This window comes from Rhea americana, unplaced genomic scaffold, assembly GCF_003343005.1.
Source record: "Rhea americana isolate MKP2758 unplaced genomic scaffold, rheAme1 scaffold_48, whole genome shotgun sequence".
In the NCBI taxonomy this organism is placed as follows: Eukaryota; Metazoa; Chordata; class Aves; order Rheiformes; family Rheidae; genus Rhea; species Rhea americana.
The window spans coordinates 3,508,476-3,532,050 of NW_028186623.1; the positions used below are offsets into that span (position 1 = coordinate 3,508,476).

Below are 23,575 nucleotides of genomic sequence, written 5' to 3' on the forward strand. Positions count from 1 at the left end.
GGCCGTGCATGGGCTTCGGGAGGGGAAACCAGCTGGACCGGCCACTCCTGGACGTCAGGAAATGGTGTTATGGTGTTGCCTGAACCATGGGGTTTGAGATTCGTTTCACGTAGGCTGTGTTCAAGTCAGAAGTCTGAGCGTGAGGCAGTTACCTCCGGTTCCCTTCATAGCGAGGAGTACCTGACCTATTTTAAGTCAAGGGGAAGCACTCTCTGGAGGGCTTTGACTTTTTCCTGGCTGCAGATGAGGTCCAGAGTGACCCTCTTAGTCTGGGTGAGGACAAAATACTACGTATAGCCCAGGCCAGGAAGAGCCTCCAACCTTTTTTCTAGCTTCTTGCATGGCAAAATGTGCCATGTGAAGCCAGCTGTTCTCACCGTGGGAGAGGAATGAAAAGATGTAGAAAAAAGATTTAGAATGGCACATTTAGGTASTGAATTCCTCCTTGGAGGGTATCTGCTTCTCTCCATTGACTACARAAAGATCCAGGGAACATAAACCACCTTATCYGGAGGTTTGAAGTTTGGTGATGGGAATACCACGTTTCTGTTTTTTCTGTCTCAGATTTGCGATCTCTAAAGTAAGTTTCCCTGCCTGTTTGGGTATCCAGTTGGGTTAATTGTATTATTGTTTGTAAAGTCCTTTGAAATCTTTGGTTGCAGAAAGATTCCTTGAGGCACAGAAGTATCAGGCTGTAGGAAGCTTCGGGATGCATTTAATTAACTGGTGTTCAGCCGGCACCTCCGTTCCCCGTTCACTGACTAGCTTCCTGGCCGTCCTTCCCAAATCACCGTCTAGCTCCCCCTTTGTCACCCTGCATCATACTGGAGAGCGGTGGGATTTTTCTCAGCCCARTCCCACACAGGTGCTTTTGCTATATGGGAGTTCTTCTTAGCTCCTAGCTTAATTCTTCAGGCCCATGGAAAGCAAATCTGCTGGGTATCGTGTGGCCTCAGCTATGAGAATTTGGGGGATGTGGGCTTCTAAATGCCTATAATTTACAGGGAAGAAATAAACCACACATCCTGGAAGAGCCCTGGACTGCCATTTTTCTTGCGTCCACATTAGGCAGGCTGAGAGATTCACGGCAGAAGCCAAGGTTTTGATGAATCCTTCCTTCCCACAGACCCTCTCTTCCCTACTTATGGCAGGAACTGGGATATCTGGAAGCTCTTTGCTCTTCAATTCTAAATTCCAGCTTGTGTTCTACTGTGAAATATCCTTAGTTATTTCATCTTTCCTGCTGAGAAAGGCTAAACATGCACGTTCRGAAGTCTGGCACAAGAAACTCACGTTGCTTACTCAAAAGAGGTACAGCGAGCCAGATCTTTAGCTGCTCGCTCTCAAGATCAGAGCGTGTCTATTTTGTGAAATGCTTAACCCACRCTGGGAAGTGCTTTTGCAGTCTGGGCTTTGCTGTATTTACACCTGGCTTTTTYGCTACTACAGGCAGCTTGCTAAGTATTAACTCAGTGGAGCTATCCCCTCCCCTCCCCACGGGTTGTAGGCCATGCAATGGAAGCAGCCCCCTGACGTTATCTGTGGGAAATAAACGTGAAGTTTCAGGAGCAGCGGAATTAAGGGAGCCTGGATGCAGGCCTCCTGGCTGGATTTTCTCGGCATGCTCCAAGTGAAGTTCCTCCAGTGGTTGGGATCCTTCTCTTGTGTGGTTTCTCTGATGTCTTGTAGTGCAAAAAAAGTGTTTTGCAGCTTGTCCTTCAGTGGGAACATGAATCTGGATCTCTTTCCTCTACATGGCTTCCTATTTACATGGAATTTATAGGAATGTGGTATCTTTTGAGACATTTCCCCTTTGTCAGATGTGCTTGAGCTGGCCAGTAGATTCCAAGGGTGCTATAGGGAAGGGGAGGGAGAGGAAACAGAGAAACCCACGCAAGTAATGTGATCACACAAAGCTTTGTTTCTTCACGAAACTCCAAATCTCCAGACTGAAGGCAACAGGGAAAACAGAGATAGCTGCTTCCTGTGGCACATACGGGTTCAGATATAAAACAAGAGACAACTGATGCACGCAGAGGGGGCCTCAGAGAGAAAATCAAGTCATACAAGGCAACATAATGAGCAAACCTGGGAGATTTACTTAGTAACTACTARCATATGTGGTAATATTTGAGACACCATTATTCGTTAGGGTCATTGCTTACTAGTATTACGTCAAGGGTCCAACCGCAAGCAGAGTCTTGCAGCGYACCTATTCACACAGGTGCTGCAGAGGCTCTACGAGAAATTCTCTTATATTTCAAGAGCTTACTGTGTTAAGAGGCAAGATAATGAGAACAGGCCATAACAAACAGAAAGTGAGAAGATAGAAAATCAGACAACAGACAGCAGAAAATCTGAATGCAGAATGACTTTCAAAGGAGGTAGGTTTAGCCAGCACCTGTAATTTTTTTAACTGCTCCTTAGGCAATGGGGTGTGAAGATGAGGATCAAGAGGACACTGGGTTTTTGATATGAAGTCCACATGCAGTTTGGACAGTAAGGTTGTCAGTGGGACTGTACGGGTGGTAGAGGCTAGGTCTCTTAGCTTCTTAGAGCAGTTGATCAGAAGATAACTTGATAAATACARCTCTGATGAAGACAGTGGATGATTAGGGGGAAAGCTTTCCTACTAGAAAAATCTGCAGATCTTCCCAGGAGAGAATGGCTGAACAGATTTCTTTTCTCTGAAACCTTTCTTCCGATACTAAGCTTTTCTCGCTGAGATAGAGAGCTGAGGCTTAAGAGTCATGTTGACTACTTAAAAACGAAGTAGGTGCACAAAAATGAGAGGTGTAACTTCTTGTACCTCCTGAGGGGAGCAATCTATTTCAGCAACAAAAGGGAAAAATGAGCTTCATTCATGAAGAAGGGGCAACAGGGAGGAAGGAACGGCTGTTTGTTAATGTTGCCTTGAGCTAAACATTAATGAAGTGCAACACTTAAGATGCTTGCACRCCTCAATTACGGCCACCAAGCTCACGTTGCCTTTCCAATTATGTAGACTAAAAAATGAGGTATGTGTGAAGAGACTGCTGCCTGCTCATTACCTCTCTCCATGGGTACTAATTCTGCCGTTTTCTCTCAACCACGTGTGTGTCAGGTGTACTCACTTACACACACAGTGTTTCAAACAGCAACACGAAAACAGTGCACGCAGCACGTGAACAGGATTGTTGTGGAGAGAGATTTTAGCCAGGGCAATGACATACGATGTGAGTGGCAAGCCAGGTTAGTGCTGGAGATGTTACTGTCTTCAGATTTCTGAGGGTGTTGCTTACTGACTAGTGCTGACCTTGAAGAAAAGGACCGAAACCTACTGTGATACGTGATCAAATTGTGAACGTTAGTGGCACRTTTCAGTGGGGCTCTGCTGCTGAAAGCTCACTTCTGCTGTTCCTGATCGTTCTGTGCTGTTATTTGATGTATCCTTATGATATAAAACATAAATCAAATATGGTTGAGAAATAGCTTCACATTTTTATTGCACYAGGCACATGGAGGGTGCAGAATAATTATTTTGGAAACCAAAAGTTTTGTTTACCCAGTTAATTTTTATTATTATTTTTAAGTGAAAAAAATCTGACAGACAAAAATTCCTTCAAAATTGTGCAATATTAACATAGCAGAAATCGGTGACAGAGAAAAAAAAACACAGAGTAGATATTCAAATGGTACATTATTAAACTTCACTTAAGGAACCAGAGTAATGGTTGACGCTAACTCTAAAAAAACTTCTTTAGAGACTGGCTGCTAGTAGACTGCTGCAAGTTGTGAAGGACTAGTTACAACTCCTCCAGCTCGTACCAAAAATGAAGATGTTTGCTGGATCCAAGGGTCACTAACTCAATTACACCATTTCCATTCTAAAGTCCATTTGAAGGAGACTTGAAATTCGTTTTGGAARATGTTGTTTTGTCTTTCCAAATACAGTTTTACATTTCCACTGGCACGCTAGTTAAGTCTTTCTTTAAATACTTCTCTGTCCTTGTAAAGTGATCTCAAGAGATTTAAATATTCCCTGCCAGGAAAGGGTATGTTCCTCCTGCAGATTACCTGGCTCGGGTGGGATTTCCCTGTTGGCTAATGTAAGTTTTGGGCCTCTCTTGATGAGTCTAGAAAGAGGATGACAGTAAATAGTCCAGCCCTTTTGGTTGTCTTAGTGACCTGAGCAGCCTGCAAACGCAAAGAACCATTAGTGCCACTTGGCCATGAGGCCACAAGACCACGTGGATGGCAGTGGCCAGAAGTTTCGTGGCATGTCCTCACTCACTCTTGTAGGCCCTTCCTCCTCTTTCCGGCTATTAAGTGCTTGCATRTATGTATACGAAACTTGGTCCCTGTCCAAGAAAAATAGTCTTTTCCCAGTTCTRAATCTGCAGATCTCTGCTGCTAGTGCTGTATCAAGATCTGGGCGCACGAACAAGTTACGGCAGGGTGAGCTAGCGCGTGAACTTACCGCACGCCAGCTAGTCTCTGATTAAAGCTCTCCCTGCACAATTTTCCCCTGCGGTCAACACGACGTGCTTCACCCCTCTAAGAGATGACGCTCAGCGTTTCGCCGGGGTGCCGGCAGGAGGCAGGCAGGCAGCAGAGGAGCTGCGAGCTCATGTCCTGGCCGGCTCCTTCGCGCAAGGGAGCAGATGAGGGGGCTCACGGTGGGGTGCGGACCTCCTGCAGCCATTTAATGGCTGAGGCAGCTGATGTTCGAAGAAGTGAAGTGCTTTGCTCAGACTGAAAGGACCGCTTTTTTTTGGCCTTGGAAGGGTGGTCAGATTTCAAGCCTGGAAAATGGCGCCTCCTTGTACTTTCACATAAAAAAGCAAAAGAAGGCAAAACCCTCCACAGTGCAAACCACCACCAGATTTTAAAGTGCAACCTTTGTCCTCTCTTCAAATGGACTTAAGAGTACCAGCTTGCCTCTGCAGGGCAATCTAAAGTGGACTCAAATACCAATTAACTTCCTGCACTCGTTTTTTCCCTTATGGATCCAGACATTTCACTGTGTTACAGTGAGGTAAGCCCTAGTCACCTCCCAAAATTTTGGATAGCAATTCACATGACATTGCATAAAGCTACTGAAACAAAACAAGAACAAAATATACAGCCACATCCAGGTGCCATATGTACAACAGAGCCCTCCCACCCCATATACATCTCCATGAACAAGATTCCGTGCTTCAAAACTTCATAAAAATATACATTTTACTCAAAACTGCACCTGTCCTGCTCACCCCCTGCCTGGGGCTTAGAATTTTCTATCTCTATACAAAATACAGCTAGCCCTGTAAAGATGCTTTGCTGAGAGCACAGTGGTAATTTTTGCAACRAGGAGCAAGTTTCTGAGGGTAGGGGCTGCCCAGTGCTGTGCCCGCAGCGGGGACTCGGCTTCGCGCGAGGTCCGCGACGCTGCACGGAGTCTACGGGCAGAGCCAACGCAACGCAGGGGCTTTACGCCACCAGCGCGGCGTTACTGAGGCACCCTTAACCACGAGGTTGTTTTTGAAGGTCACATTCCAGCCAAACATTTCACTGGCAATAGTCTTAGCTCTGTACAAGCGTCGCTGAGCTGCCGGTACAAAGGGACCTTTCAGGGTGACCAGAAGTGACCTGTCACCCTGCTGATGTTTGAAAACATCCGACCAAAGGATTGCTGCAGAATATTAAAATGGTTATGAGCTTCGTCCTTTGCTATCTGCCTTCTACAGAAAGACATGGGACAGGCTAAATTCTTGAGCCTTGCCTGGCTCAAACAGGATTTATGCCAGGGAGGAAAGCAACAGAATTTAACCAGTACTAATGCTCACTAGAGAGGTACTCTCTTCTGGGATATTGCATTGTAATACCTGTGCCAGAAATACCTGCTTAATAAAGAAGGGGTTCAGCCCTCTTTAGCTCTGCTTTTAGGCTTTATTTCCCAGCGAAACATGTATCAAATCTTTTGATTTAGATTGCTTGAATAGTTTTGCCTCTGGGTCAGATTCTGATCTCCGTACGTAGCTGTAATTCTTGAAAAAAAATGGGTTACGCCATGCTGTGCTGATTTACTCAAAAATTTTACCCCAGAACAGCAGCACCTGACCCTCTAACTAGGTAAAAATGTTGCAGCTCTGTAAGATCACTGCTATTTATAAAATCTGATCATAGTTTGGTCCCAGCTTCAGGGGAAAAAATTGTCACCAGGAACAATAACACCAGTAATTGAAAATAGAGTTAGTATTTCTATAGTGTATCAAACCATACAGAACTTCAACTGTTTTATACATTTTCTGTATGTGAAATTAAATGGATCAGTCATGTATCAAAACATAGTTGGCCCTTCTCATTTCATCTGTAGGAAGACTGCAAGTATAATTTCATTTACACAGCAAAAATACTTTTGGTTTAAACAAAGAAAATAGTGTGACAAGACAGTGTGTTGTATTTTACTATTGGGCTTTGCATATATCGAGTATGGCGAGGCGTGACCCATGAACACTCACTCACGTCCTCGCTCGTGGGCTGGCAAGTAGTTTGATTTATGGTGAGATTCACAATTTGCTATCACAAAAAAAAAAAATGTGTTTTAAAAATTTGGCATGTAAAACTTACAAAAAATGACTAGAAAATACAGATAAGGTGTCTGAAAAAGGAAGAAACTTTCCTATGAAAAAAAAAAAAAAAAGCTAGACAATGGTAACCAGACATTTTGACTTTTTAGCTCGGTAGCCAGTATTATGTATACAGTAACCGCAAAATGACTAGTGATCTGTATATATGTATGTGTGTATATATATATATATGTTACCTCTAAAGCTGAAGGTACGACTGCAGCTACTTTTAGGGAAGGTGCACAGACTCCCTGCTGTAAGCCAAATGAATTTAGATTTGCAGTAATTGCCTCTTTGCAAGACGGTGGGAAATCTGCAAGCGGAGCGTTTTTCTAGCTTCCCACAGTGGAGGCTCCCCCTTCCGTCCCATCAGCATATGAGCATCTTAAAGATGCTCCGTACAGGAAAGCAAGTTTGCTAATTACGCTGGAAGATGTGTCTTGAGACGAGTGCTTTAAAGATAGTGGCCAATTTTTTTTCAGTCAACCTGCTGGTATAAATTACAGTTCTGTGACTGCAGGGTTCGGGGCAGGGGAGGTGCCAGGGATGGTGCGGGGTGGCGCGGMCACCAGGAGGTCCGGGCCGAACCCAGGAGCCCCGGGCTCGTGCCGCGGTGCGATGCGCCCTGCGCCGTGACCCGGCAGCGTGCTTTGGCGCTGCTGCCCTTCGTCCGACCAGGCTGCTTTTAGCTTTCGGGATGCCCGTAGCAACCTAAGCGCCTCGTTTTAGGCCTCGYGGCCCCAGTTTAGCCAAGCACTGAAGCACTCGCTTAAATCCTGCTGCAGTCTAGGGGCTTTGAGCTCACAGTTAGAATTCAGCATGTGCTCAAGTATCTCTGACTCTCAGCTTTCTGCAAGATTGTGTGTCTTTTAATAATGGGAAAAATATGTAAAAATAAGGATTTTTTTATTATCATGGCAAGAACAATGACYGGGATGCCAAAATACTACTGCCTTGCAAGAGGAAGTGGCACGTGTTCTACACAATAATGTGTACAATGTCTGACGACTTTGGAAATCTGTTCTCGAGCAGATTTCCCAATAAATTAACACAACAAAAATACTTTCATATAAAACAAAGTCCAAAGGATTTTTTTTTTCAGTAAAAGCAAGACCTTCAGGGACTATATTACTTCTCTCTCTCTACATATATATAATCTCCTGAATTATTTTTAAATAAATTTATTCTTGTCTTAGAAAAATAAAATGAGTAGCCAATTTAGTCAACGGAAAGTATCTCACAGACTTAAGAGCATGCCCAGCAAGCATAGCCTTGTAAGACTAAATTAATGTTAAATCAAAGCAATTTGTTACTATATCAACCTAGTTTGCAATTCACAGTTGATTACTACAAAGTGTATTTTTTTAATTTTTGGCCCATATAAAAATAACGTATTGCAACTCAAAGTSCATTTTTAAAATAAACAATTAACTATTTTTATCAAATAAAATATTTACACCATTTGGTTTTTACAATCAGAAACACGCCTCATGCGATGACCATGGGAACATCATCTGAAAATCCAGTTATCATTGGAGCTTCGTCATCCTCATCTCCTGGAAAACAAATCCAAAGCTCTGTTACACTGACCCCAGAGTGCCATGGGTTATAACTACATTGGCTACTGAAGCTGGCCACAAAAGTGCCCTCAAAACCAGAGTATCAGTGGTGTGAGCCCACAAGCRTGGCCTTGCTGATGGTCTTACGTGGTGTCTGAGCGCAGCAGGCTAGCGCATCACCCAGCGTGACGGAGCTGGCAGTCACAACTATGCAACCCCACAGGTTGAAAACCCCATGGGATCCTTGCTCATCCTAGCACAGACATAACCACGCATAAGGCCACAGAAAATATTTTACCTGGGCCAAATGTAGCAAGAAATGGAGTATGCCAACCTCAGTCCTGCTGGTCACACTAAAAAAGGGCTCTGTCATCCCCCCCTTCCTAATAAGAACAGATGTTAGCGTAGCTACTTTGAGCTACAAGGGTACCCTAGGTCGAACTCATCTGCATTAATGGAGGTTCTTTAGCTGAAGTTACTACAAACATTTTTCCTGGGCCAGGGTGGAACAAGATCAAATCTTTAGCGATTTGCATGCCAAAGGTGACCCAAGGCATGATGCAGAAGTTAGGTCTTTCACTAATTTCAAGTCTTTATAGCTGTCTTTGAAATCTGTTGGATAGAACCGACTGTTACGTACCTAAATCGTCACCTGAGGAGAATATGGCCGACCCCAGGCGGGAGCTGTAGTGGCTGTTTGCGAAGGCTGTGAAACTGTTCTGCAGTCTCCTGTGCCTCATGTATAACACAACAAACCCAATCCCCAGGGTCACAAGCAACAGGAACATTATTGGTACCACGATGGCTGCTACATCTGTGGATTTACCAGTTTTCGATGCAGAGAAGTCTTCACCTACAGGCCAGGGAGGGACAGAAGTGCCATTTGCAATGGAAACCACATTCCTCTACCTGCTACTGGTTCAGTGTCCTGTGTGATCTGTTAGTGGACCAAACTCAACCAGAAAATGGCCAAATCGCCACAACATTCACATTCAGGAAACTGYATGATGGAACTTCTAGCCTACCTTGCTAGGACACAAACATCAAGTAGACTAGCTATATAATATTTTTTTAACTTGTGCTCTGGACAGCTTTGGGGGTTTTCATTAATCTTCATTAAAGAAGAAGGGGAAAAAAAGCCAGCAACTTACCTGTTCCTAGTTCATCATACAGAAGGGTGGCCGGTTCCCCACACATCTGTCCGCTGTACAGACATCTGGCCTGAACCGAGAATGAATAGTTGTGACCTATCTTCAGGTTGGAAACTTTGAAGAAGTTTTCCGTGGTGTTCCCAAGATAAGCCGAGATGTTCGTCAAGCTGTCAAACATGTGAATCTCATAACCCTGTGAGTTGTGAAAATAAAAGCACAAACCCCAAATCACTCAACTGAGTGAAGCTGCAGAGGTCAGGTTTGCTTCTTCTGACAGGTCTTTAAAATTTGGGTTTGCTCCTGAATTTAGCTTTGATGAAATGTGTTGGGCAATCAGCCAAGAGAGCAATAGCAAAGCTTYCTCCAGGCATCCCTATCAGTGTGTGTTGACCTTGGCCAAGCTAGAGTGAAGTTTTCAGTCTCTCTGCTTCACTCTGTTCTTAGCATCCATTTGAGACCAYCAAAAAATGGAGTCCAGTAACAATGATTTTTTTTTGACATATATTTCCACCTACCCAGGCCCTGACATTTCACAGATTTTCTATCAAATTTAAATCATAACAACTCTCAGCCACTACTGATGCGCTTACTGACATGCGAGGCTGTGGCCAGCTCCCAATCCTTTCACATGTGTGATAGCTGACCTTTTTCAAGGGGATAATTATGTTCTTAAAAAGCGGCTGATTGGATCTCACACCTTAGCCATGACATGAATTGAAGTGAGCTCTATCTAGAAGACTTAACAAGGACACTCAGGAGTGCAGAGCACACTGATGTATTTATAGAGCCTAAGAAAGGACCTGTCCAAGGGCCTCTGCTCAAGGTTTTACTGAAGCATTACCTGTAGGACTGGAGACATGGGTGAAACTTACCCGGCTTTCATTAAAATTATTTTCCTTTAATGCTAAACTCTTCCAAAAAAGTAGGATATGGTCATTTTCTGTTATTATTTTTAAGGCATCTGGTGCAGAGAGAGGAACTGCAAATGATAGAAAATAGAAAGCAGGTAAGATTTTAAGCACAAGAAACAGTAGTGAGGTCACTTGGAAAGTCAGTATGTTTTTAAGGTCTAGCACAGTACTCTGTGTACAAAGGGCTGTCTTGGAGGACAGGATACTGTAGCATGTAAGCAGGCAGGAGTTTTCCAGTGGGTTTTTATGGCAGACCTATACAGCATTTCATTCCCTCTACCCAGCAAAAAAGGTGTTGTTCCCATCTCCATTTAGGCAGGAGAAAAATTCCCTGGCCATCGTGCCAAAGGATACTTCTCCATTGTTGTTTGTTTGCTTGCTTGCTTTTTTAATTGCTTTCGCGGGGAGTTGCACGGATGCTTTGGTTGTGGGAGATCGATAAGCGATGCTGAAGCACGGCAATCTCAAACTGAGTCAGCCCCTCTGCGCCGTTAGGCTGCCCAGCAGTGGGATACAGCATAGCTCTCYGTGAATGGCATGAGATCCCCTCGACTGGATAGTGCTGGAAGAATTTCCCCAGGACCCAAATATTAATGCTTTTTTCCCCTTACCTGTGTTGATTTTAACACTGGATTCTTTGCTCATGTTTCCCAGTTGAACAGTAACATGGTATCTGCCTCCGGGTTCGAGTTTTTTAATGGTGTACTCCACTGTGCTGTTCCGGGTTTTCACTTTGTAGATTTTATCTGTTTTTCTTACTAAATCTTTAACTGCAACAGCATATAACTGGAGGGGAAAGAAAGGCACACACAGTGAATGACARAAAATCTTACTTTCTTGCAGACTTGCTAGCAATCTCAAATCATGTTAGAACATCAGACTCAGGGGCAAAACTGAGATTAAACCATATCTTCACTTTACTGAAAACCTGTGAAGTAAAGTGAGATTTCAAAGCTCTTGCTAGAGCAGCTGGATCCCTGCCCTAGGTCACTATATACAGATGAGCAAAACACAGTTACTGGAACATACAAGGGCAGGAGAAAACCCTCAAATTGTGTTTCTTAACGAATAGCAAGGACACGGTGCAAACTTCTGCCAGTGCAAACTAGCCAGTGAAAGATTCCAGTTTTGCCAGGAAGATTTATACCTTTAAAGTCTCAGAAACAGATCAGGACTAGAAAGCTTGTTGATGACTTGCCTTGGGTGGAGCAAGACCCAACTGTAGGCCAAGCATGCCTGAAAGCAGGACTGGGCTCTGTTCAGGTGGCCAAAGTGCCACTTGTGCGGGAGGCAGAGCCTCTAGCCCAGGCTGGCCTAACATCTCACCTGTGTCCATGCAAGCTTGAAGATGACCATTAAGATGGTGGTAGACCTTATCTCAGACTCCATCAGCAGCAAGACAGTGATTTCGCTTTTAGACAGGGTTTTGCATGCAAAGGGACAGGAGAACACTTTGTCAGAAGTTACCATATCCTGGTCGGGTGAATCATAGGGCGATTCCCACTTAATGACCGCAAACGTCTTGCTGGTGAGCACAGAATGGAGGTGCCGAGGCGGGAGCCGGTTGTCTGGGATCATCTTCACCACGACGTAGTCAGAGGGTGGCCCTTGGTAGGGAGACATCACACGGACCTTAAAGGGGTGACACAGCAGTTAATGCTGTGCCTTCACTCTTTAGTACCACACACAGCCTGTATGTAAGTAGAAAGGATAACCAAAAAGGAGCGTACCAGAAACAAGTACTGCTCATCCCTGTTCACGATCACAGTGATGTTGTGTGAAGTAGTGGTGGTGTTGTGAGGGCTCCTATAGAGCTCTAGGAAAGATGTGGCATAGAAGATGCCATAGACCTGCGAAGGAAGAGAACAGCTAAGCAACAAAAACACTTTCTCYGCTTATGGTTATGGGGCAGCAGGTCCTTTATATAGTTTTCAGAATTAAAGTTTTCAGGGCTGTGGAATTCAATCCCACTCAACACTTCTGTTGGAAGATTTATTTGTGTTTTGAGGTTTGGATATAGACCTCATCCTGACTGGTGAGAAAGAAAATCGGTGCCTTACAACATTCCTCGGTCCGGTCCAGTTGCACTCCACTGCAGTCTGGTTGATGGCCTTGGCTTTGAGACTTGGAGATGCAGGCCTTGTTCCACTGGTCATGACACGTACGAAGGACAGAGGGCTGTCACCCAGCTCGGTCTTAGCCCACGCAGAGATTTCATAGGGGGTGTGTGCTGTCAGATTTGCCACTGAGGAAGAAGAGAGATTTGCACTATTAGGAGAGGCAACWTACTATTATGGCTGATGGACAGCATTAGTAAAGAGCCAGCATCAGCAAACAGTCTTAGACAGAAGCCGCTGTCTCTTGGTCTGTGTTTTTATTTGTTTTGAGTAATTTCCTTTGTACAAAWGCACCTGAGACCCTAGCACCTAATCTAGCCTGTTGCTTCCTTGGGRTGTTTTCCTGCATCTTGCCTGCACATGCCGGTGATTTCTCCAAACCARGAATTAATCTGATTTACAGGGACATGTACTGGATATGAGCCCAACAAATAGTTAACCTTTTGCTGAGTAGTTAAGGAACCACAAAATTTTGGTGATGAGAAAAGGCTAGYGCAGCTCTGAGGATGAATCCCAAATCTGGTTGAAATCTCCAGTTCCTAATAATAGGGGTCTGGGATTTGCTGGTTTGTCTTCTCAAGATTTACTCTTTCCTAAACATAAACTATTCAGCTGAGATGCAAGATTGAGATACAAGAATAAGCCTATAGCCTTCAGCAAAAACTTCCCATTGTACTTGACTCAAACAGGAGAACTTTACTTGTAAAGAATTTACCTTTTTGGACTGACTTTTCTCCTTCTATGATCAGAGTCCTTTTCTCTTGCCTGTGTGTATCGAATGTCCAGTAGATATTCACAACATAACCGCTGACCTGTCAAGCAGCAATGGTACCAATATGAACTATCTATTCACCTGTTTATTGCATGAAGGGAAAGATTCACCATTTCAAGTCTGTACATTGCATTTTCCATGCTAATTAAGAGAGCTGGGGCAGTTGATGTGTATTAAGTAACAAATCAGTATTACATAATTAGTTTTAAGAAGTAACTGCAATACYTAAGTGGGTGATCTTCTCTATCCCATCCAATATTTACAATCTTTACTGCAGTTTTAGAAGAAAACATAAAAATTTTACCTTGATATTAGTATTCATTTTTAAGGTGAAACTTATGGAGTCCTCACTGTAGCTCTCAATACGTATGACAGGTGGAGGAATGACTGGAAGGAAGGGAAGAAACAGCTGTTACTGACACCGACAGGRAGAGAGGATAAGAAGAATACAGACTTGCACACTGACGATCAGATAGCAAGAGTTTCCCCAGTCTTCCMAGGCCCAGGCTTGCCTGTCTCGAAGACACATGTCCCTCAGCAAAGGCACGGGTGTACAAGTTGTAGGTCTGCTGTTATTTTTTCAGATCAATCACCTAAAAGCTGCCTTACATTTCTGTGCTTTGCTAGGCACAGGATGAGCACAGAAAGGACCAGGCATAGGTATTTTACTGCTGAACTCACTGAGAAGAGCTCTGTTATCACAGTCCACGTTTTCAGGCCTTCAGAGTGAGGAGTGATGGGAGGTCAGGAGCTGCCAGTAGGGACAGCTGCAAAGCTCTAATGTAAATTGAAGTGAAACACTTTACAGATCTTTCTACCTCTGATTTCCAGCTACCTCTAATGATCAGGTATTCATGCTCTTCATATTATTAAGAATCCTGCATTTTTAGCAGCATGTTGTTTTCTTTTCTTTCTTTGTCAACACGATGAGGATGCGCTTTCATCTGACAAATTAGATAGCAGACAATTCTGACATCAGATTATAGGTTTGAAAAAAAAGAAGTTGCCATGAATACAAATGATTTCAAAAAGGCTTTTCAAAAACATTTCAGTGGGAAATGGTTTATTGTTTTGTTTCCATTTGTCTACTGTCTGCAAGTGAATGACTGTAATGTTGTGACAGTTCCTGGGAACCTTCAAGGTCTCTTACTGGTCTAGCCTGTATGAAATGCAGAAACCATCATAAGCCAAAAGGGAAAGGAAAGAACAGGTGTCCTTTCAGGCCAAAGTACTGAAGGAGTTAATGGTACCTTGCCTATCCAAAGGTAAGATCTAGCCTACAAAAGTCACTGGGAATCCATCTGCAGCCCAGGAGAGAGAGGTACCCTTGGGACACCTCTCTCGCACCCTTCCAGAGGCAGTATTCCCATCCTCTGCACTCCGGGGCACAGAGGAGGAGTCAACAACCAGTTCAGACTTGCCGCTAAACTTTCAGGCAGCTAAAGTTATGTGAAATGGCAGAGCAAAAGTTGCAAAAAATTTTAAAACGCCCAGTTGGGAAGAATAGAGAAAAAAGATGGTTATGCATGCTGACGCTAAAACTTCAGGCTAATAGTCAGTGTTTCTGCTGTGTTGTCCAAATGGGTTTGAACTGGAACAACAACAACGCTTACCTTTGTCTTTTATGGTGGTTATGGATTTGGAATCACTCCAGTTTCCCACTCCTCGACTAGTTACTGCAGCAACCTTTTCAAAYAAGAGGGTTAGTTAATATGAACAGATGTACGCTGCCAAATTTGTGTAATGCAGTCAGAGAATGAGGTTAGAGCAAGGTTATTCACATGGCGGAACTCATGGACAAAGTACTTTGAAGCAAACAATAACTTAATTACATGGTAATAAAATGCTTACGAACAGAGATAAAACAGACTAAGTCAATTAAGGCAATCTAAGTAGGCAGAGGTGCATCTGCTTTACAGATAACCACTATCCTATGAGATCTTTCTAAAAAATGTATAAATATGAGGAGCTCTGGAATCCCCAGCGCTGCTATAGGTAACCACTTCTGTGAAACCTTTCCTAGCACTGAATCCAGTTCCAAAGATTAATTTGCAGACAGGTTAATATGGGAAGGACTAACGTAGAAGCAAAGTCTCACTCCAATGCAGCAGGCAAACGGAATTGCGTAAGTGATGCAGGAGTAACATTGATTCATGGGRGGTTTTATCCTCAACCTCAGTTTCACAATGAACTCCCACAAGTATCCGTGATCAGTCAGCACTTCGAAGATGGACAATAGGAGAGTATACATTTAACAGGGTTCACTTTGCAGACTTTGATTTCCTATTCTTATCAGTTCAGTCTATAATTACCCCACTTCTCCCAAATGCATGCATTCTCCACATGTATATCTGTTTCTTTTCCCAGCGATACAGTTAGGACCAAGTTTATCTCTGGCCCAGATCCGGTGCAATGGCAATGACTTTGAAATGGGCAATTAATAGCACAGATTTCATAATGCAGCCTGGCCTCCTGGGAGAAGGAGCAAATCAAGGGGCAGAATTCAGGCCTTGAAACTATATATATTACCAGCACAAATGCCAAGTCCCCATTGTGGTTTGACAGTAAAATGCAGAATTTTAACATACTTTCTAACAGTTGACCGTGCTGTTCTCAGACCATCTAGTGGAAAATAATGAGAGCATCCATAGTACTCTTATAATTAAGGCTTTGAAAATACTCACTCTAACGGTGTATAATGTGTTGACCTGTAGGTTCTTGATCTCAGTATAGTTCTTGGTTGTTCTCAGGGATGACCACTCCTTGGATCCATCTCTGCTGTATTCCACCTAGGAGCACAGAAACAAGCAATGAGGGCTCTACTGTCCAACACCACAGGGCAACAGGTCCTTCTGTGTCGAAATGTCAATGCAATGAGCTATAAAAGCTTGGAAAGGGAGCCAGAAATGAAATCATGAATCTGAGGACTGTGTCACTGACTACAGTCCTGCAGCATTTCTTCTCCTCTCTTGCCTAACACTCGCAACAGATGTCCTCTACAAAGGCCCTATTCAGGGACCCCCACCCGCTGCACGGATCGCTTTTGTTCAGAAAGGCAGACTCCCACTGCAAGGAGCCCTTAGGACTCGTTCTTCTCAGAAGGGTGAGCAGAGCTCCTGCCCCACTTCTGATCTCGCCCCGGCCCCCCGCCGCRCAGCAGGACTCACAATGAACTCCCGTATGAGCCCGTGGGTGTTCACAGGAGGACTCCAGCAGCCAGTCACCACCCCCTCAGCTTCTTTTTTTAAGGACAGCTGAAGGTTAAAGGGAGCATCCGGTACTGGGGAAAGAAACAAAGCCATTAGCGACACGGCCACCGCCACGGCTGGCATGTCCAGACCACAGGGCAGAAAGCGAGAGCAGGACAGGGTCTCGCAGATGGGAAACGAGTGGTGCTGACCACCACGCGGCCCTGGCTCACGTCCCTTCCATCTCCCACTGGGGCAATGAAGCCTTTTTAGTGACTCTGGTCAGAGAGACTCTGGTGAGGCTAAGACTTTGCTAAACACTCTGCTTTTTTTTTACATCTTTTCCTTAATTTGACCTTCAGTTTTCCTTCAATTCCTCCTTTCCTTTTCCTTCAATTTGACCTTCTGCAGCTAGATTATTTTGCTCCTTGCATATGGTACTGAACAGTCCCACAGGTTTGTCACTGCATTGTAAGAAGAAATCAGTTTCCTAGYGATACTGAAACACAAAATTATAGAGGAAGAAGGAAAGTAGGATCTTGACCTAGCAGCTGGACTGACTCCAGGCCAGGAAGCTGCAGCCCTGTAGCCCAGTCCTGGGCAGTTCCCTGGGAATGCTGAAAAGACAGTTGTGGACTGTGATGCAGGGAAGACCCCTTTCTGTTTCCACTGGGGCTACCTCTACAGTCACTTTCTAAGGCAAAGTAGTAGGAATCAGGCAAGTGAAATGAGCCCTGCCGGTCTGCTTACGTCCTTCGGGTGTGCGGAGGGTGATGAAGTCGTTGGTGTTGTACACTCGGCTGAGACACTGCACTTGGACTTTCACCTGATAGGTACAGTCTGGCTTGAGGACTTTCAAAACACTGTTCGTTTTGTTGCTGTGCGTTTCCATAATCTTCCAAATGCTTTCACCAACCGTCCTGCACAAGAGTCAAAGCACTTCACTCGGGAGGAAGTTTAGTGACAGAGGGAGCTCAGCTGGTCCTAAAGGATGAAATATCTAACTATGTTTTAAGAACTTGCTTCTTCCTTTTCTTTTCAGTAAAGCCRCATGAACAACTTGAAAAGAAAGTATTTCAAAGCATGAACTAAACATAGCTTAGTGCCTTGCAGCCACCATCCTCTGAGGTTTCTACAACTGCTCTGCTCTAATTTCTTGACTTTGTTCTCATTGTTAGCGGTCCCACAAAGACGAGACCCAAGCAGAAAACGAAAACTGAATATACTCATATTGCTGTCAAAGTAAACACTCTGTAAAAAACCAGAGAGCTTTTCACAGATGTCCCCTACTTACAGCTATTTTGGGTCTCCTTTGTAACAAAATGTTAGAAAACATTTCAAGTACAAATGGATTGCAAAGTTCCCAGTCTTTCAAGACCTGATTAAGTTTGGTACTTTGTTGTAAGTAGGGGAATACTGTTATCATCAGTGCTCATGCTTCTGTTATTTATTTGATACAAATAGCAGTGGGTCCTGCGACATATCTATAATACGTAATGTACCTGTAATACACGTTGTAGATACAGGAGGTCGAGGACATTTTTTTGGGCCGAGCCCACGTTAAAGTGACGTCACCAGAGAAATCAGCTGTCCACTGGAGGTTCTGGACTTTGTATACGATTGTGTCATCTAAGCAGACAGTAGAGAAAGTCATTTTACTGGAGGAAAACGAGTCTTTTACCCAGAACCGAAACAAGAGTTATGTATGTTGCATGGACAGCATGTGGAGGTAGCAATAGTAATATGCATTAAAGGAAGCATTTGCATCAACCAAATGAGGCAGAGTTTAGGCAGGCATTATCGATGGAGAATGGGCTATTCAGAGCAGGAACGTGACACCTGATGCTCCTAGCTTTCCTCGAAGTGTATCTTGGTGGGCTTTACGGTGCCTGATGCAAACATCCCCCTTGCCCCCAAAGAAAGGCAAAGGATGGCCCCTGATTAAACACTCTTAGCATCACTTTGGAAATGCATCAGTGCCACCTGATCACCAAAGTCTCTCTTCTTCTTGTGCAGTTAATCTGTACTGACACTGTAAGCGATTCAGAGCCTTTCTTCGCATAGTTTTCCCTACCATATCTAGCTCTTTTCCCAGGTGTGTTCCCGCTCCCTGCCGCCTGCACGCCTCCTCGGGGACCAGGGCAGTTATCCAGTGCCTAGCTCCGTTCCCAACGCTGTAGGGAAGCCAGGCAAAGTGGGGCCACTGCTCCACTTCCCAGACCAGCTGGGAATTAAGCCCCATAAGGCTGTCGGTCCTAGGGAGGGAAAGAGGAGGTGCTGGCATGCCCACTGAGACAAACTTTCTGAGGGAAAAAGAAATGGTTTCCCCTCGGTAGAGCAGCCGAGCTGTGAATCTCTGCAGCTCCCTCCCCCTTTCGCTGAATTGAGGCAGTTTCTCCCAATCAATATTTAATTAAAGAACTAAAACCTGATTGATGCTTCATCCCCCAAGAGGGTCAGTAGGAAAACGGCTGAATCTAATGGCTAGTGAGAGGCAGTGATTGATCATGATTGCTTCTGCAGCACGGGCCGGCTCCGTAGGGCTGGGGAAGGGCAGCACGAGAGGCGCAGGGACGGGGAGAGGGCAGCTGCCCCTGCCCCAGYGTCGCCTTGCAGAGAAGGACATAGCTATAGAGCACGGCTTCACCTGGGGGCCACCCAAGACAGACAGCTTTGCTCCTGCCTGTCCTAAAGTTGTTTTCTGTGTCTGTGRTTGCTGTAAAAGTAAATTTGCTGTATAGAAGTTGGCAGGGAAGTTTGACACAGCTGATTATAAATGGGTGAGAAGACAACTAGGACAGCTAAATAGAGGAAGAGATGTCCAGGACGTTGCGAATGAAAAGTCAGGAGAGCACCTCGGTGTGCTACCACAGAGGGAGGGATGGAAAACGGAGCAGGGCTGCTTCTTACCAGTGCAGTTTCTTTCATCACTGCTGTCTGAGCAGTCCAGATATCCATCACACCGCTCKGTCAGCATAATGCAGGCCTCTCCGTCTTCACACTTAAAACCATTAGGGCATGACAGGGTGCTGTGAGTAGCTGCAAAACACGGAGAGGTTGCATGATTCACAGCAGGAAAGCTCCCTCGCGAGCACATGCTGCTTGCGGTGCCAAGGGCCGGTTCAAAGGCAAGTTTGGGTGCAGGGGTGGCCGCGTTTCAGGGACAGAGCTCAGAGCAGGTCATTAATAAGCTATTTCTGTTTTGCTACATCTTTTGGCATGTTCACATCTGCTACAGTAAGAACCTGGAGCCTATCCCACTGAGATCAACAACACAACCCTCTAGATGTCAAAGAAAGCAGAGGCATCTTGAATTCCCCAACCACACCTCCGTTATTTCCTCGCTTTCCCACTTGTCAGCATATGGCTTTGGATCAACTCATCTGCCATGCTGAGTTGCCTGACATGGAGGAGATGCGGGAAATCACTGCCATCTGCTCCTTGCAGGGCCCAACCAGGAGACATCACACCCAAGGCATACGACATTTCCGAGCTGCAGCTGATTAGGGAAAAGCRGCCTTATCTAATGGGATAGGCACTATCTGGGGGCTATTTTTTAACCRTAATGCTGCATTTATTGCAAGGAATCCACTAGGTGCGTCTTGCAGAGAGTTTTGCCATGTCTTCCCCCACACTTACGGCAGTTCCTCTCGTCAGTGCCGTCCTGGCAGTCCCGCAAGCCATCACACCTCTTCCAGTTGGGGATGCACTTCTTCAGCTGCTGGCACTCGAACTCGAACCTGCTGCAGCGGCCCAGGAGCGCCGGGGAGGTGGCGGTTACATTAGGTCCTGGGGGGGAAGGAAGCAGGAGCCTGGTGAGGAACAGCACCGGGTGCAGCCAGGCCACGGCTGCTGCCACCATGTCTGTCCCCAGGTCCCAGCTCCACTAGATGGCAATATCTTCCCATCTAGCAGGTATGCGGCTCCTTCGGCTTTCGGTTCACTAAATCTCTAAGTCATTCTCGCTCCTGGCTGCAGGAGGCTGGCAAAGCAAACGGTTTGGCAGCTCCGAAAGGGGGATGCTGGCACCGGGCGTAGTGATGGATGAGGTTACCTGCATCCGCTCGGAGCCCTGCCGGCCTCAGCCAGGACCAGGACAGCAGGCAGGGAGGGCTGACTTTTACCTTCAGCGGCGGCGTGAGCGGAAAAGTTGCCCCCGTGGACCTGTCCCCTCCTGGGCTGACAGTCTCAGCCCAGCCTCCGCTCCCGCACGCAGTCCAAGAAGCTGCGGCAAGGGTTTGCGCAGCCCTGTTTGGACTGCTGCAGCAGTGGCGGTGCCTGCATTAATTCAGGCAAGGGGGGGAGGCTGGACCTGTTTCGCTGCTGGCGTCGGGGGCTGTGACTCCATAGGTGGTGGGCTTTGACACCGACACATAATTTAAAGGTGTAATTTGGCAAGTACTTGACACTGAACGGCCGATAGCTTTGCAGATGCTATCCTATAGAAAAGGGAAAGGGGTGAAGGAAGAGAAAACCTTACGTAAAGTAGGGCAGGCTTCCTCATCGGAGCCATCTGCGCAGTCTTTATATCCATCGCAGACCCAGCTGTTGATGACGCAGGCGCCACTGTTGCAACGGAAGTGATTAGGCAAACATGTTGGTGGGRTCGATGTAGTAATGGGCAGAACCGGAGAACCTAAAAATACAACAGCAAGAGCTGATGTTTCCCGGCCCGTTCCTGTGTGTGTGCTCTAAGCTGTGCCTGATCCTAGCAGCCTGAAAGCCACGACCAGCAGGGGGAACAGGGAGGGGGCGGAGAACACGCTACAAGCAYAGTATTTTTATCTGCGCAGGATGTGCAAAGCTCCTAAGGAGCACTTGCAACGAGGCAGACGTGCAAAGGTGGTGGGGCATGAGCGGGCTCCCGCAGCCCCCAGGCCCGGGGGCTTTCTGTTCCCGCGCGCAGCCCGCGCGCCCGTACCCGCGCACTCCCTCTCGTCCGACCAGTCGCCGCAGTCGTTCTCCTCGTCGCACTTCCACCTGTTGGGGATGCAGTGGCCGTTCCCGCACTGGAACTGGTAGTACCGAGAGCAGTTGGGGGCTTCCGTCGGGTTTTCTGATGACGAGAGGAGAGGCCCGTGAGCCCCGGTGCTTCCCGAGCAGGCTTCAGCCCAGCAGAGGTGCAAGGGAGCCGCAGCGCGGGCTGCGGACGGCCCCRGAGAGCATCCCGCTCCCCGCCCTCGGAGCGGAGCGGGCAGGGCCCCTCTCCTCTCTCCCCAGTCGGCTAATCCCCATCCCTCACAGCTCTCGTTAGCCTGCTGTCATTGCTATTTATGCGTGCCGGGTGCCGTATCTCAGACGCAAACCGCTGGCTGCTGAAATGCAGGCAGGGCACGGCAGAAACRGAGAGGCAAAGCCAGCCGTCCCGGAATGAGCACGCAGCTGCTTCAGCTGCCTGCGCGCGGCTCCCGGAGCTGCCTAGGGATTGCTGCTAAATATTGAGTTTGGCTGTAAGCTGCCTCTCTGCCTCGGGCTGGGAATCTGTGGAGTAAATATGTTCTCATATGACTCAGTCAACTGCAATATGTGTCTTCTATATCAGATTTTCTGTGTGCTTCGGTCAGCCTGTAATATGAGGAAAATGATACTGATATCTAGGTAAAACACTGTGCAATGTGTAAGTGGAATGCTATACGCGTCCATGTATAAGTTTATACATATATGCATTGGTGTATATATAAAATGTCAAGAAGCCAGTGCTTTTTATGCTCCCTCGATTCAAAAGGAGCTGGGGCTCGGGTGACAAGGGACCTTGAGGTACCGCTCACCACAGTTTGCTTCATCGGAGTAGTCACCGCAGTCGTCCATGCCGTCACACTTCCACACCAGGCTGATGCATACACCGTTCTGGCACTGGAAGCTGAACTGGTCGCAGGTGCGGTGGAACTCGGGGTCCTGGGCTGCAAGGCGACACAGGAGAGCTGTCCACCCAGGAGCCAGCTGCTCTTAAGCACAGGCTTAGTATAAGGGAAACCTGAGGGAAGCTCATGACACCAGAGAAAGGAAGGAGCACACCAAAACGCAGCTATGGACTTAAAAGCTAAATGTTGTAGCCCAGGGCCACCTCTTAGGAGACCTGTTGGTTTTGGGTATCTTGGGGAAGGCACTCTCCTCTCTGTGCACTGGTTTCCTTCTCCATTAACCTCTCCTTTTGCACAGTGCTGTGAGATTGCTATCTAAGCCCAAGGCAAGAGCACACCATCACACTTACAGCAGCCGGCATAGTTGGCATCTTCATCTGACCCATCCCGACACTGGACGATGCCGTCGCACACCATGGAGTGGAACAGACACTGCTGCCGGTTCTTGCACACAAAATCCATGTAGCGAGTGCACAGGGGTTCTGCAGAAATTGGGGTGCAGAAAGGGAGAGAAGGGCAGCTCGTTAGGTGGGAAAGCAATACCACAACCACCCTCTTTGGTTTGCACAGTCGAGTGCAGGACCCAGATTTCRTAAAGGTGCAGAAAGTTTCCATGACAAATAGCTTGAGCTCTGTATCTATGCGTACTGCCCTCATCCGGTAATGCATCCTGGTACGAGCAGCTTGGCACGGGCATCAGGCAGGATTTGGGCACGTCCCTGAACGTAGCTCCTGCCAGTCTACACTCCTTCCCCTGCACTATCCCTCCTGCTTAGCCTTTCACTAACAAGCACAGAGGAGGAGACTTCCCGGTGGGCTGACGAATGCTAACTGAGGCTTTCCCATTAGCTCATTGSTGAGACAGGCTCTGGCAAGGCGGCAAGTCCAGATACTGTACTCTGGCATCGCTCTGATGCTTTGGTTTGGCTCTTGGGGTCYGGCCAGGTCCCCGCAGGCCCTGGTACTCACCACAGTGCTGCTCATCAGAGGCGTCGGAGCAGTCGTTGATGCCGTCGCAGTGTTTGCTGGTTGGGATGCAAGTACCGTTCGGGCACTGGAAGCCATTGCACTTTTTTTCTGAAATTCAGATTTGAGTGTTGTAGCTTTTTATAAAGCTGTTCTTAATTAAGCACAGCTCAAACCCCTTCCCCTCCCCTCCCTGCATCTGTCCTCCTTTGGAGGGATGGGAGCTGTCTCCCTGAGTGGGCTACGGTTTTATCTGACCGGTTCTGCAGCGATCCCTCCCGCTCCCCCGCGCCGCGTACCGCAGGTGGCAGGGTCCTCGTCGGAGCCGTCCTGGCAGTCGGCGTCGCCGTCGCAGGCCCACCGCTGCGGGATGCAGTGGCCGTTCTGGCACTGGAAGCTGGAGGCCTCGCAGGTGTGGGATACTGCTGAAAGCAGAGCGGCACGGGCGCCTGAGCGCGGC

The 23,575-nt window shown here is 46.6% G+C and overlaps 1 protein-coding gene across 1 annotated transcript in view; it reads right to left on the reverse strand.

Annotated features, from left to right (window-relative positions):
• Nucleotides 1-6,659: 6,659 nt before the first annotated feature.
• The window catches only part of SORL1 (sortilin related receptor 1), a 53,309-nt gene continuing 36,393 nt past the window's right edge, over nt 6,660-23,575 (reverse strand). Inside the window, exons 26-48 of the mRNA XM_085316731.1 lie at nt 23,415-23,540; nt 23,119-23,226; nt 22,500-22,631; nt 22,057-22,188; nt 21,210-21,344; nt 20,769-20,924; nt 19,928-20,077; nt 19,199-19,327; nt 17,791-17,917; nt 17,039-17,208; nt 16,268-16,380; nt 15,785-15,889; nt 14,714-14,786; nt 13,405-13,487; nt 13,044-13,140; nt 12,272-12,456; nt 11,942-12,061; nt 11,679-11,843; nt 10,823-10,997; nt 10,173-10,279; nt 9,301-9,493; nt 8,790-9,002; nt 6,660-8,146 (exon numbers count right to left, since the gene is read on the reverse strand). Of these exons, the coding sequence (XP_085172857.1) occupies nt 8,079-8,146; nt 8,790-9,002; nt 9,301-9,493; nt 10,173-10,279; nt 10,823-10,997; nt 11,679-11,843; nt 11,942-12,061; nt 12,272-12,456; nt 13,044-13,140; nt 13,405-13,487; nt 14,714-14,786; nt 15,785-15,889; nt 16,268-16,380; nt 17,039-17,208; nt 17,791-17,917; nt 19,199-19,327; nt 19,928-20,077; nt 20,769-20,924; nt 21,210-21,344; nt 22,057-22,188; nt 22,500-22,631; nt 23,119-23,226; nt 23,415-23,540 (3,062 nt within the window). The 3' untranslated portion in view covers nt 6,660-8,078. The remainder of the gene's footprint in view (nt 8,147-8,789; nt 9,003-9,300; nt 9,494-10,172; nt 10,280-10,822; nt 10,998-11,678; nt 11,844-11,941; nt 12,062-12,271; nt 12,457-13,043; nt 13,141-13,404; nt 13,488-14,713; nt 14,787-15,784; nt 15,890-16,267; nt 16,381-17,038; nt 17,209-17,790; nt 17,918-19,198; nt 19,328-19,927; nt 20,078-20,768; nt 20,925-21,209; nt 21,345-22,056; nt 22,189-22,499; nt 22,632-23,118; nt 23,227-23,414; nt 23,541-23,575) is intronic.